At 44.8% G+C, this 12,445-nt stretch overlaps 1 protein-coding gene across 3 annotated transcripts in view; it reads right to left on the bottom strand.

The window, feature by feature from the left end:
• Positions 1-12,445, bottom strand: part of LOC147026277 (pumilio homolog 1-like) — a 364,690-nt gene that overhangs the window by 87,591 nt on the left and 264,654 nt on the right. Inside the window, exons 12-14 of one of the 3 annotated variants that reach the window (XM_085881544.1) lie at positions 2,554-2,709; positions 1,671-2,003; positions 1,262-1,498 (exon numbers count right to left, since the gene is read on the bottom strand). In XM_085881544.1, coding sequence (XP_085737670.1) covers positions 1,262-1,498; positions 1,671-2,003; positions 2,554-2,709 — 726 coding nt within the window. The remainder of the gene's footprint in view (positions 1-1,261; positions 1,499-1,670; positions 2,004-2,553; positions 2,710-12,445) is intronic. The other 2 variants (XM_085881546.1, XM_085881545.1) reach the window with 2 other exon arrangements.

The raw sequence follows: 12,445 nt of genomic DNA, 5'->3' as shown, positions 1-12,445 counted from the left end.
GGCAAGCATACAAAAAAAACAAGCAGTCATAGACTGGTACTTACGAAATCGTCAAGTTGACCTCTGACCTTGTCTAATAAAAGCTGTCTCCAGAGAAGGTAGTGACGCAAACCAGAAGTTTCTACGATGATTCTGTACCAAACCTCTCATAAAACATCCGATTTTTACCAGAATTTCGACAACCGAGTGTTAAGCATACTGAACCGTTACCAAAATTGAAGAGAGGATTGAAATTGACTTTAAAACGAGCGCGTAATGCCGTGTGTTACAATCCCCCTCATTAGCATAATCTTCAGTTAAGCCTCAGATACGACACCTGACATAAATTTCATTAAACATCCGATTTTTACCAGAATTTCGACAACCGAGTATTAAGCATACTTAACCGTTACCAAAAGTGAAAACAGAATTGCGATCTGAGTTAAAACGAACTCGTAACGTCGACCGAAGCAAAAATCTCCATTTCTCCATGCAATTATTTCATATTATTTTATCAAAGTCACAAAACCGTAATATTCGGCCATCCACCAACAATCTACATAATCCGACGGCTTCGCGAGTCAGGCATGCGACGATAACCTTTATTGGGATAAAAAATGATTTTTAAACACCATCTTTATGGAAAACACCGTCAGCGCGCACACGCAAAACCTTTACGTGACTCAACGCCGCGTCTGCTCGAGTGCGCTGCACCACGTAACGAGCCGTGACGCAGCGAGTGAAATATTTTTTATACAATCTTAAAACGTCTCCAAAACATCCGATTTTTACCAGAATTTCGACAACCGAGTGTTAAGTGTCTTAAGCGATCGCAAAAACCAAAGACAAAATTAAAGTCGAAGTTAAAACGAACTCGTAACGTCGACCGAAGCAAAAATACTCCATTTCTCCACATGAATTTACGGAATTATGTTTGACCTCACTGTGACGTTGACCTTTGACCGATTTTGACCAAAATCTAATCAGCGCTAGCCATCGCCCTCCTGAATCACGTTGTGTAATTTGACATTGGTAGCTTCTTCCGTTCTCGAGCTATCGTGCCGACAAACAAACAAACACACACACAAACAAACACACACACAGAGGACGGCAGTCATCAATATACTTACGAAATCTTTAGATTTCGTAAGTAAAAAACCCTTTGGCATACCACTAAATTCACAGAACACCCTTTAACCTTTCATATCTGGCAAAAAACACAATGATGATTGGTGAGAAATGAAAAAAAAACAAAAACCTAAATGCACCAAAGATCACATACCAAGACCAAGACTGGAGGCAGAGCCATGCGTTGCAAGGGAAGGAGGTGGTGTGAGTGAGTGCGTTGGCCCGTGGTTTGGACCAAGCATGCCTAAGGGTCCAGGAGATGGTGGAAACCCCAAATCCCCATAAAAGGTCTGTCCAACGGGAGCTAAGCTACTGTTCGGGCGCTTGTAATCCAGTCCAGTACTCAAAGAATCTCGCCGTAGGCCTAGAGAACAGACAGCCGCACAAGTGGCTGGGTAAGGGATAGGGTGGTGAGTAAATTATAATGGCATGAAGGATTCTATTGAGGAAAATATAAACAGCCAAAATTGAGACATAATGCAGGCTTCCCACATAAAAATGATAATAAATTTTAGGGTACCCGAGTCATTTAGACTCCCCCCATCCAACACCCAAAGGCCCACCCGCATTCCCGAAGCCGAGTGTAGAACTGATGCCAGCACCAAGAGAACTAGCCCCGGGCTGTCCAAATCCACCAAGGGGGGAGCCAGCATTGCCAAGTTGGGGTACATTTGGAGAAGGGCCTGGAGAGAAAAGCGACCCTCCACCACCAGCCCCCGATACACCACTCTGTGAGGGGCTCGAGAGCGAACCAGCTGCACCGACGGCTGCACCATAAAAACCGGGTCCTCCCTGCGAGGGTCCAACTGCATGGCCTGGCTGTTGCTGTTGGCCTCCAGCCATGCTGCGCAGCAAGCCATTGGCAAGTGCTCCGGTTCCTCCAAGGTTACCAGCTGCTGGAGTAAACACAAAACAAAACAAAACAATGATGCCTGTTGAAATACCACTTCAAATAGCATTGCAATAACTCCATTATGAAATTATCCACAATCTTCAATTTGGATCATTCCCATTACGTGAGAGGGTTCCTTTCTTTGGCATCACACACCAAGCAAAATATATCATTATCCTTAATCAGCCACAGCTGATGCCCGATTGCAACCATCCTTTCCCTGATGCCCAATTGCTTGTATGACGATAGAAAATACATCAAAAGGTGAAACTGATTAATCACTAAGAAGACAGCCATGATTAACTGACTGGAAAATGTCCTCTGTTAGCACACAATGTTTGTAGGTTTAACCAATAAAAAGGAGAAGTGAAGGAGAAATACATTTGTATTTTGTTTACTCTGTCGCTGGGCTGTTGTTTCAGACATGTCAATGGAAACCGAAGGGAAGAAGGGGAAGGGGAGAGATTCAAATATTTGATACTTCGATAAGTAAACATGAGCATCAGGGAGGAAATAAAATAAACAAACAAACAATAAAAAGATGTAATAGGTACCAGCTTGAACGGCAGCAGCTGCAGCAGCTGGGTTTATAAGCACAGGCGTAGGAGCCATAAGACGAACTGGAGCACCGAGGCCAGCCCGACCAGCACCGGGGTTTACCAGCAGTGTGCCATTTGAGTCGTAATATGCCGGAGCCAACACCTGGTAACCTGCACATACACAAAGAAGCAAAAAGATAAAGGATTACCTCTAATTGGAGGTGGCGCAACATTTATTGTTATAATTTCCAAAGACAAAACCTTTGAAAAAGTAATTAGAAAGCATCTCAAAATGTCAATCCCGTCCGCGTCTGCTTTGTACTCAAACTAAACTAAACTTGACGAAAACGAGTTTACAAAAAAAAAATTGTACATTTTATTAATTAGTGTTCTCCACAACCTGATAATAAATTCAGGTTTCTTGAAGATTTGATGACAAAAGCTTAATTGGTAAAAATGTCATTGCTTGGACATACACAATGAATCTCAATGGTAAATAAGGACTTCGATTAAAACATTTATGGCTTGCCGAGCACTTCACCGATGACGCCATCCTTACAATCCTTTATTCCCCATTAGGAGTAGAATGAGATGAGCCAAGTTTACATTTTTTTCTGATCAGCAGTTTGAGACATAATGCTTTAATTTTTTGCATTTAATCCAAGATGGCTGCCATATCATGTGACTTATGTCACAAATATAATTAAAATATTGTTCATGGGGGTGGGGGGGGGGAGTCTCTCCTGCCATGAAAATTTTGTCAATCAGACAAATGGTTGCCGAGAAAAAAGAAATGTTCAAAAATAATGGAGCAAATTAAAATAAAATAAAAACAAAAAAAAAGGTCGAACAATATTAATAATTTGTCTTCTCCATATTCTCATAAAGCTTTGTTGAAAATTTGATGACAAAAGCTCAAATGGTACAAAAAGTTATGGTCCGGACAGACGGACAGACACAGAAGTGAATGCAAAACCACGTCTTCCACTGCACGGGGGATGGGCTTACGAGAAACCATCGGAAAATGCAAAGCCCGTCCGCTTTGTATCCCAACTTCTTCTTCTTCCATATATTAAACAGTACCTTTGACCTTTTGACCAAATTTTTAATTTGTCTTCTCCATATTCTCATAATAAATCTTTGTTGAAAATTTGATGACTAAAGCTCAAATGGTTAAAAATAACAATAATAATAATAACTAGCCGAAACCCCGTCACAGACGGATTCTGTTCATTCAACAACCCTCACCAGCTCACCCACACTCGAGGGACATGGACTGGACAGGGTGTGCTTGCCCCCACCTACTCATCCCCTGCCCCATTCCACCCGCCTTCCACCCCCCGCCTTCAATTTGCTTACCCCCGCCCAAAAATTTATCTACCCCGGCCCCGCCCCCGCCTCTTCACTCCCCGCCCTCCCCGTCTCTTGATTCCCCGCCCCTTGCCCCCTGCCCCCGCCACCCTGTCCACCCCCTCACACTCAACCCTGCCTAATTCACCCCAGCCCCTGCCCACTCATCCCCAAACCCATTCCCCCCGTCTCCTGCTTTCAATTTGCTTACCCCCACCCCAAAATTTGCTTACCTTGCCCCCCGCCTCTTCACTCCCTGCCCCCGTCTCTTCATCCCCCGCCCCCGCCCCCGCCTCTTCACTCCTCGCCCCCGTCTCAACAAAAAGTGTTTATTCTGCTTCAGAGTTGACGTTTGATAATTGCCACTATGTGCGATACACTCTTACAGGTACAAAGTTTCTTTCAATCCAGGTCACAGTACCGAGAAAAAATTTGACGCGACAGCTCGGAGGAGCACAAAATTGGTCCTTCAGAATTAATATATAGATACAATGTTTCTTGCTACATTTTTTCTATCAAATTCACATTCAGAGGTAGTCAGCATGTGCAGAAGAGGGTTTTACATTGCAGACGCTATTTGCGAGGAGTGGAATTACACCTCTCAGCGGTGACGGTCTGTCGACGACAGATGTAACGGCGTCAGCGAATGACCGATGACGTCATGACGTCCTGACGCCTCTCAGCGGTGACGTCACACGTCGCCATGTAAACGAATGTAAAGCGAAAAGTGTTTATTCTGCTTCAGAGTTGAAAGTTGACTATTGCCACTATGTGCGATGCACTCTTACAGGTACGAAGCTTCTTTCAGTCCAGGTCACAGTACCGAGAAAAACGTGACGCGACCGCTCGGAGGAGCACAAAATTGGTCCTTCAGTATTAATATATAGATAACAATAATAATAATAATAATAATAATAATAATAATAATAATAATAATAATAAGGACCGGACACAGACACGCATCTCGTTTTATCACACACACACCTGTTCCAAACAATTCTATCTCACACACGATTTGTTGACAATTGACCACTGACCTTGTCTAATAAAAGCTGTCTCGAGAGAACGTAGCGACGCAAACCAGAGGTTTCGAAGATGATTCTGTACCAAACCATCAAAAATCGAATGTTTTGGATGTTTGACCTCACCGTGACCTTGAACTTTGACTGATTTTGACCAAAATCTAATCAGCGCTCGCCACCACCCTCCTGAATCACGTGGTGTAATTTGACATTGGTAGCTTCTTCCGTTCTCGAGTTATCTATACCAAACCATCAAAAATCGAATATTTGACCTTGACCTTTGACCGATTTTGACCAAAATCTAATCAGCGCTGCCCACCACCCTCCTGAATCACGTGGTGTAATTTGACATTGGTAGCTTCTTCCGTTCTCGAGTTATCTGAACCAAACCATCAAAAATCGAATATTTGACCTTGACCGATTTTGACCAAAATCTAATCAGCACTAGCCATCACCCTCCTGAATCACGTGGTGTAATTTGACATTGGTAGCTTCTTCCGTTCTCGAGTTATCGTGCCTACAAACTAACAAACAAACAAACAGAAACGGAAGGCATCAATATACTTACGAAATCTTTAGATTTCGTAAGTAAAAAAGTTAAATCACTATTCTTTCAGACTATTTGACTTTCACCTTTAACCCAGAAGGGTATGATGTAAATTCAGCATAAATGTGCCTTACTCTAGGCTATCTGGAGAAGGCAACATCATTCTGATCAGACAAACCTTAGTCGAGTTTTGGTGAAAAAAAGTGTGTTAAAATGTCTATAATTTAGTCGTAACCTTAAAAATTAGGTCACGGGCAACTTTTTTTTTTTTTTAAACATCAACCCAGCATACTTTGCATTACCATTACTCATGCAAAATTTAATTCTGAAAGTCCTCAGATATTGGCAGAAAAATTGAGAAAAATCTAAATGGTGGTGTAATACTCTTATGGGTGGGTGCAAGACCATGACCTTTAACCCAGAGGGGGTATGATATAAATCAAATGTTATTGTGTCTTGCTCAAGGTTATCCAGTGAAGGCAATTTCATTCCGAGCGGACAAACCTTAGTCGAGTTCGGGTCAAAAATGTTAAAATGTCTATAATTAGGTCATGGTCTTAAAATTAGGTCAAGATCAAAAAAAAGTCAATCCCGCATGCTTTTTATTTGCATTGTTGATGCAAAATTTCATTCCAAAAGTACCTGCCAGCTCAGATACAGCTTGGAAATTGAGTGCGTTGAGAGTGCAGGAAATAATTTTTCCTCCGAAATAATACACCGCTCCTTCCCAATTACATATCCAGGCGATGCATGACATCATCGCCAGGCACCGAAGGAAGGGAGTACACAGTTTTTACTCCGTTTGTTTGTTACTTACGAAATCTAAAGATTTCGTAAGTATATTAATCACTTCCGACTCTGTTGGATTCGCTAAATATGCTAAATATCCCTTATTGTCGGGTTTTCCGCCTGTGTGTGTGTGTGTGTGTGTGTGTGTGTGTGTGTGTGTGTGTGTGTGTGTGTGTGTGTGTGTGTGTGTGTGTGTGTGTGTGTGTGTGTGTGTGTATGTGTGTCTGCAACGCTAGGCTCCACAGCACGAACCAGCGAACCGATTTCGATGAAACTTTGCCAAGAGGTGGAATATATACTGGGAATGTGCACGTTTGAATTTCATTGCCAAGCAACCACCCGTTGCTGTGCAGCAGCCGAAAAACGCGTATAGTATTTTCAATACTTGTCCTTCAGTTTTGAATGTAGAGAAACGAGACTTCGGAATTAAACACTTCGAGATATTTAGAAAATTTTACTTGAGCCGATTTTTGATTGAGGTTTTATTTTTCAAATGGTAGTCCTTCAAAAATCGGGTGTCTATTTACCGTCATTTAAGGTGTGTATACAGTGTTTGTAAGGAACTACACCGTCGTTCCACCTTCGATCTCTCCTCGATCCAAACGTTATTGACCAAAGTGAAAAGGATCCAAAACAAATGGAATCACCGGCATTTCTGTCTTTGTGGATTTCTAATAATATGTTTATTTATTTACCGAAAACGATTCCCCACCCACACACCACCTCCAATTATTTATTTACCGAAAACGATTCCACGACGCACACTCCGCCTCCAATTATTTATTTATTTTCCGAAAACGATTCCACGATCCACACACCACCTCCAATTATTTATTTATTTTCCGAAAACGATTCCATGACCCACACTCCACCCCCAATTATTTATTTATTTTCCAAAAACGATTCCACGATCCACACACCACCTTCAATTATTTGTTTATTTACCGAAAACGATTCCACAACCCACACACCACCTCCAATTATTATTTATTTACCGAAAACGATTCCACGACCCACACTCCACCTCCAATTATTTTTTTTATTTTCCGTAAACGATTCCACGATCCACACACCACCTTCAATTATTTATTTATTTACCGAAAACGATTCCACGACCCACACACCACCTCCAATTATTTATTTATTTACCGAAAACGATTCCACGACCCACACACCACCGCCAATTATTTATTATTTAAAGTGGGAGTGGCGTAGGAAAAATATTGTGTGGCTCAGGAGGTGTGGCCAAACAAGAGCATTGAGAGAAGTTTATCAGGTTTTCCGTGTGTGTGTGTGTGTGTGTGTGTGTGTGTGTGTGTGTGTGTGTGTGTGTGTGTGTGTGTGTGTGTGTGTGTGTGTGTGTGTGTGTGTGTGTGTCTGCAACGCGAGGCTCCACAGCACAAACCAGCAAACCGATTATTTTTCAAATGGTAGTCCTTCAAAAATAGGGTGTCTATTTACCGTCATTTTTTATGAGGAGTGCCAGTATTGGCAAAATCCGCAATTGGAAAAATCTTGCCAGGCAGAGCAACAATTGTATGTGAACCAATACGTCTTGGCAATGAATCTAAGTCGGTGGATCGGTCAGAATGAAAAGCATCGTATCCAGCGCTTCGATCCTAGTGAATACCTCGTCGCCTAGTGGCTTGTTTGTGTGTTTGTAGGCACGATAACTCGAGAACGGAAGAAGCTACCTAAGTCAAATTAAACCACGTGATTCAGGAGAGTGATGGCTAGCGCTGATTAGATTTTGGTCAAAATCGGTCAAAGGTCAAGGTCACAGTGAGGTCAAACATCCAAAACATTCGATTTTTGATGGTTTTGTACAAAATCAACATAAAAACTTCTGGTTTGCATCGCTACCTTCTCTAGAGACAGCTTTTATTTGAGAAGGTCAGAGGTCAAGTTGACGATTTCGTAAGTACCAGTCTATGACTGCTTGTTTTCTTGTTTGTTTGTCTGGGCAATATCTCAGCCATCCCTTGAGCTAGGAAGTTGAAATGTGGGGACAAAAGTGAAGATGTGCTTTGGCAAAAAAGTGTTTTTATTTTATTTATCAATTAATTGATGAGTTACTTAAATATTATCGATTTATTAATTACTTATTTATTTCATTTCTCATCTCGGCAATATTGTTGTGGGGCCGGGTCTCGGCGGCGAGCACGACCGCCAGATGGAGCAATAGAGTCGGTTCCACCGAACACCCGGAATTCAGATCGCTACCCTCGGATATGTCCGAAAGGCACGGGTCCCTTACAGGACCGTGGTCGCGAATATTTTGACGGCATGAGGTAGGGTCCACTTGTCTAACTCCAATTTACCTAAGTAGTCACGTCGTCCAACTACCGGGGAAACCACACGCTCGGCCGACTTTGTCCGATCCGAGTCGCGGGTAACGGCTCGGATCCAGCGTAACCGAGCGGAGTTACCAGAGCCGTGCCGGAGCAAATGAACAATTTATCCTCGCTATCTCTCAATACACAGCGCGCTAAGCCAATGAAAGAAATGACAGGGAACGAGCTGGTACATTCAACAAAAGGGAAATTTATTTATAATAATAATAATTGGGGATGGAAGCACACAAGGAGCAGAGTTATCCGAATATCAAAGAAATGGAAATTTATACACAAGCACTTATACAGTTGCTACTTAAAGACGGGCCCACACACAGACACACAGAAATGGACCCCGTCGGGTCTTTATTGAAGGCTTTCAGCTCGAGGAAAGGTGAGCTGGAGACCAGAGCCTGTGCTTAGACCTGTTCACCTTGTGTGGTCTTCGACGATCCGGCTCGGCGGGACTCCAACCCGCAACACGATGCCGCTCCAAGCACCAGGTACCGCACTCTCCAACCGGCCACGCACCAATCGACCAAGAGCAAGGAGAAGATCAGAGACGACGATGACCCAGGACCAGATGAACCAGCCAGCATCAAGACCCACGACCCCCAAGACGACGATGACAACCACCACCCTGCTCCCAGCCTGGCGTTCCTTTTATTCCTTTTTCCTCCGGGGTGAGCAAATCGCCGTCTGAGGCGCTCTCCACCCTCATTGGACGGGGCGTCGTGGGAAAGTCGCTCTCTGTGGCCATCCCAACCCTCATTGGCCGGCGTGCCGTGGGAAAGTCGCCCTCTGTAGCCATCTCAACTCTCATTGGCCGGCGTGTCGTGGGAAAGCCGCCTTCTGTGGCCATCTCAACCCTCATTGGCCGGCGTGTCGTGGGAAAGCCGCCTTCTGTGGCATGATTGGACAAGGGGCACGCCCCTGCCTTCCTGGGCGGAGGCCCGATCTGAGGCGATGGAAATCTCTGCCCACGTACGTGGCCGAACGCACGAGGGCAATGGCGTCGGTGTGTGAAGTGAAGTGAAGGAGATTTGTTGTAAACGAAACTCCGCAGCGCACTCATGTAATTCCCGTTAGACACAGGTAGGGGGTCCTAACTATAAACACACACTTACCAATATAACTCTTCTATCGGACCTGGCTGTTGTGTGCAGTAAGCTTCCAGATTCGTAACACTACCCCTCCCCTTTTTACAGACTCGTCCCGAGTCGTCAAATTTCCGTGTGACCAGCACGTGTAAGTTCTCCCCTAGTACGATTTACCTACGGATCCCTGAGTGCAACATTTTTTCATTCATGTCCCAAAAATAAACAACCTAGTGCGCTGCGTAACTAAACTATCAGACTCACTCGGACAACTTAAATAAATTGCCGGCGCTAACACAAACAACAGGTGGGTTGCAAAATATTTACAATTTTACCTTATCTATTTAGACTAACCATGGCTCAGAACCTGTGATCTGTGGGGGAAAAGGCACAGCAAAAGTCAACAGTTTTGTGTGGGTGAGTGCACAGCAGCTGATGGTCAGTTGTCCTCAGGGCCTGCTCAAAAGGTCCCCCTTGTGTGTTCCTTTCAGTGACCCTTCTTCTTTGTTCCTTTCATACCCCAGCTGTAGGAGGAAACTCACCCTAACACGGCAGGCTATGCGCTGTCCCGCAGGCCATTTGAAGTGGCCTTTATGCAAGAAGAGGTGGCCAGGCTGCTCAATGCAGTCTCTGGCTCATGGAAATGGAAATGGATGCAAGAACACAAAATGGATGCACGGGCTGCTCAAATACAGTCCCGTGGTGAGGCTGCCTGCAGGGCAGTCATTGCAAAACACCTGACGATGGATGGTCCTGGCGCACATGGTTGGATGGTGACACAGCGGCGATGCAAATAAGGGTAGCAGGCATGGGGTCAAAGCAAAAGACAGACAACAAGGCATGGCAAATGCAGACCAGCAGATATAGCACAACACAGGCCGGCATATGAAGCTGGCCGGCATCCGGTATGGTCTGTGTGGGTCTGGAGGGAGTGCGGAAGTGCCGGCCGCTCTGAAGGCAGGCTCGGACTTACCCTACTGTCTCCCCCCAAAACTATCGCCTCTGCCTGTCTTTGTCCATACCCACTCCCTTAATTTGCAACAATGAACCAACAAAAATTTTTAGCAGCGTCTCGCGTAGCGAACGCTGCTCATAGAGAGCTCGGCGTTGTTCTTCTTCTTGTTCTTCTTGTTCTTGTGAAGACAAAACCTTAATCTCTCGGACTCGGCTCTTGTATATACAAGATCCGGATCGCCTTAAATACCGAGCACATGTACACATCCTCACATAGACGGTGCCTTTTGAGAGCGTCTATCATGAACTATTAAATATATTCGGACATTTGCTTTAAAGTTTCGAAAAGTTCACGTTACTATTTAAAGATTATTCCATTTATCATATTCTAATTTCGTAAATACATTATTTATTTTGTAAATACACGATATATCGTAAATACGTAAATACATTCTGACGGGTTTCGCTATTGGCTTAATGAAGGCACGTGACGAAATATCGGAAGTTGTTGTTTTTTTTTTTAGCCGACAAAACCTTAAGGACGCTGCTCTTGGACACATTTGTCCTTGTTATATTTATTTTCGTCTATAATCTCGTCTCCCAAACCCCCTATATCGTCTTTGCTCGGCTAACCTATCCTGTCCATCTACTCCCAACCCCTAAGTTCCTTTTTTTGGAGGGGACTACGGGAAGAAACTAGTGTTCTGCCTCGAGGCCCAACAAAGCTTCAGAACAGCCTCCTACATATTTCAGCCATCTTAACAAGGTGGGTCCAGCAGCCTACGGAGAGCGAAGGGATGGATGGTGCGAAGGGGTACACTTCCTAACTATCCTAGCATTTATTACCTTTAAACTACCTCGGGGCTTTTCAAAACGCCTGTCACTTTAAACTATCGGTTCTAAAAACCATGATTCCCGTCGTCTGTGTTGGTGTCCATTATAAATTTAGGCCTTGCCCGCAAATTTTCACTCCTGCCCTTGCACAATTTCATGGCTGGGCAGCGTGGCTCACTTGGCAGGGATTTCCCTCCTGCCGGACTCTAACTACGGCACCCCCGGGCCCTGAGGCTGTCTCCAAGCCTAACTGCTCCTTATGAACGCGGGGGGTTGCCCTTCCTGGCATTGCCCGCCTCCGATGCCCACGTGGCATTTTGGCACTACGGGTCCCGTTTCCGACGGGTCGCCCATGCCCACAACACTATCCCGGTCCCGTGGGCCCTTGGCCTACTCTGGCCGACTCGTCCGGTGCCCGGGGTGCCATCTACTCGATACTCACCTTTCAAAAGCCATGCTCCCAGCCGGTGCATGGACTCCTGCACCCCTCCAAATGGGTTCCGTGCCTTCATACACCACCAACAACAGAACGACCTCCTCTTGGCAAATTTGACTAACCCACGAACTAACATTACACTGACCCCGGGGTCACTTGGGTGTGATTCACTCCTCCCCCCACTCATTCATTCGCACCATGCATTCCCCATTCATTCCACTCACACACTCGGGCCCACTGACCTATACTCACACCACATGCTCCTTTCTTTTTCAAATTCACCCCCATCACTCCACCTATGTTCCCCTAACTATCTCGTGCTCCCCGTCGTCCCTTAAACTAGTGCACGTTCCATTTAATTTACGTAGCCAAGCTACGTCCCCACTGCACATTCCATGTCTGTCCATGTCTCCCAAATCCATTCTAAATCTAAATCTACTTTCCCACGAACTCGTCCACGGGCCACATGGAGGACGGCTCATGCCCTCATGAGGCCAGTCTATCTAAGCTAAACCCATCCCACTAACTAATGCTCCTTTGCCCAA

The sequence above is a fragment of the Eptatretus burgeri genome, chromosome 5 (genome assembly GCF_056783735.1).
Source record: "Eptatretus burgeri isolate ZD-2024b chromosome 5, Ebu_testis_v1, whole genome shotgun sequence".
NCBI lineage: Eukaryota > Metazoa > Chordata > Myxini > Myxiniformes > Myxinidae > Eptatretus > Eptatretus burgeri.
Note: the sequence above shows the minus strand (reverse complement) of the source record. Positions and strands in the feature narration are given on the sequence as shown.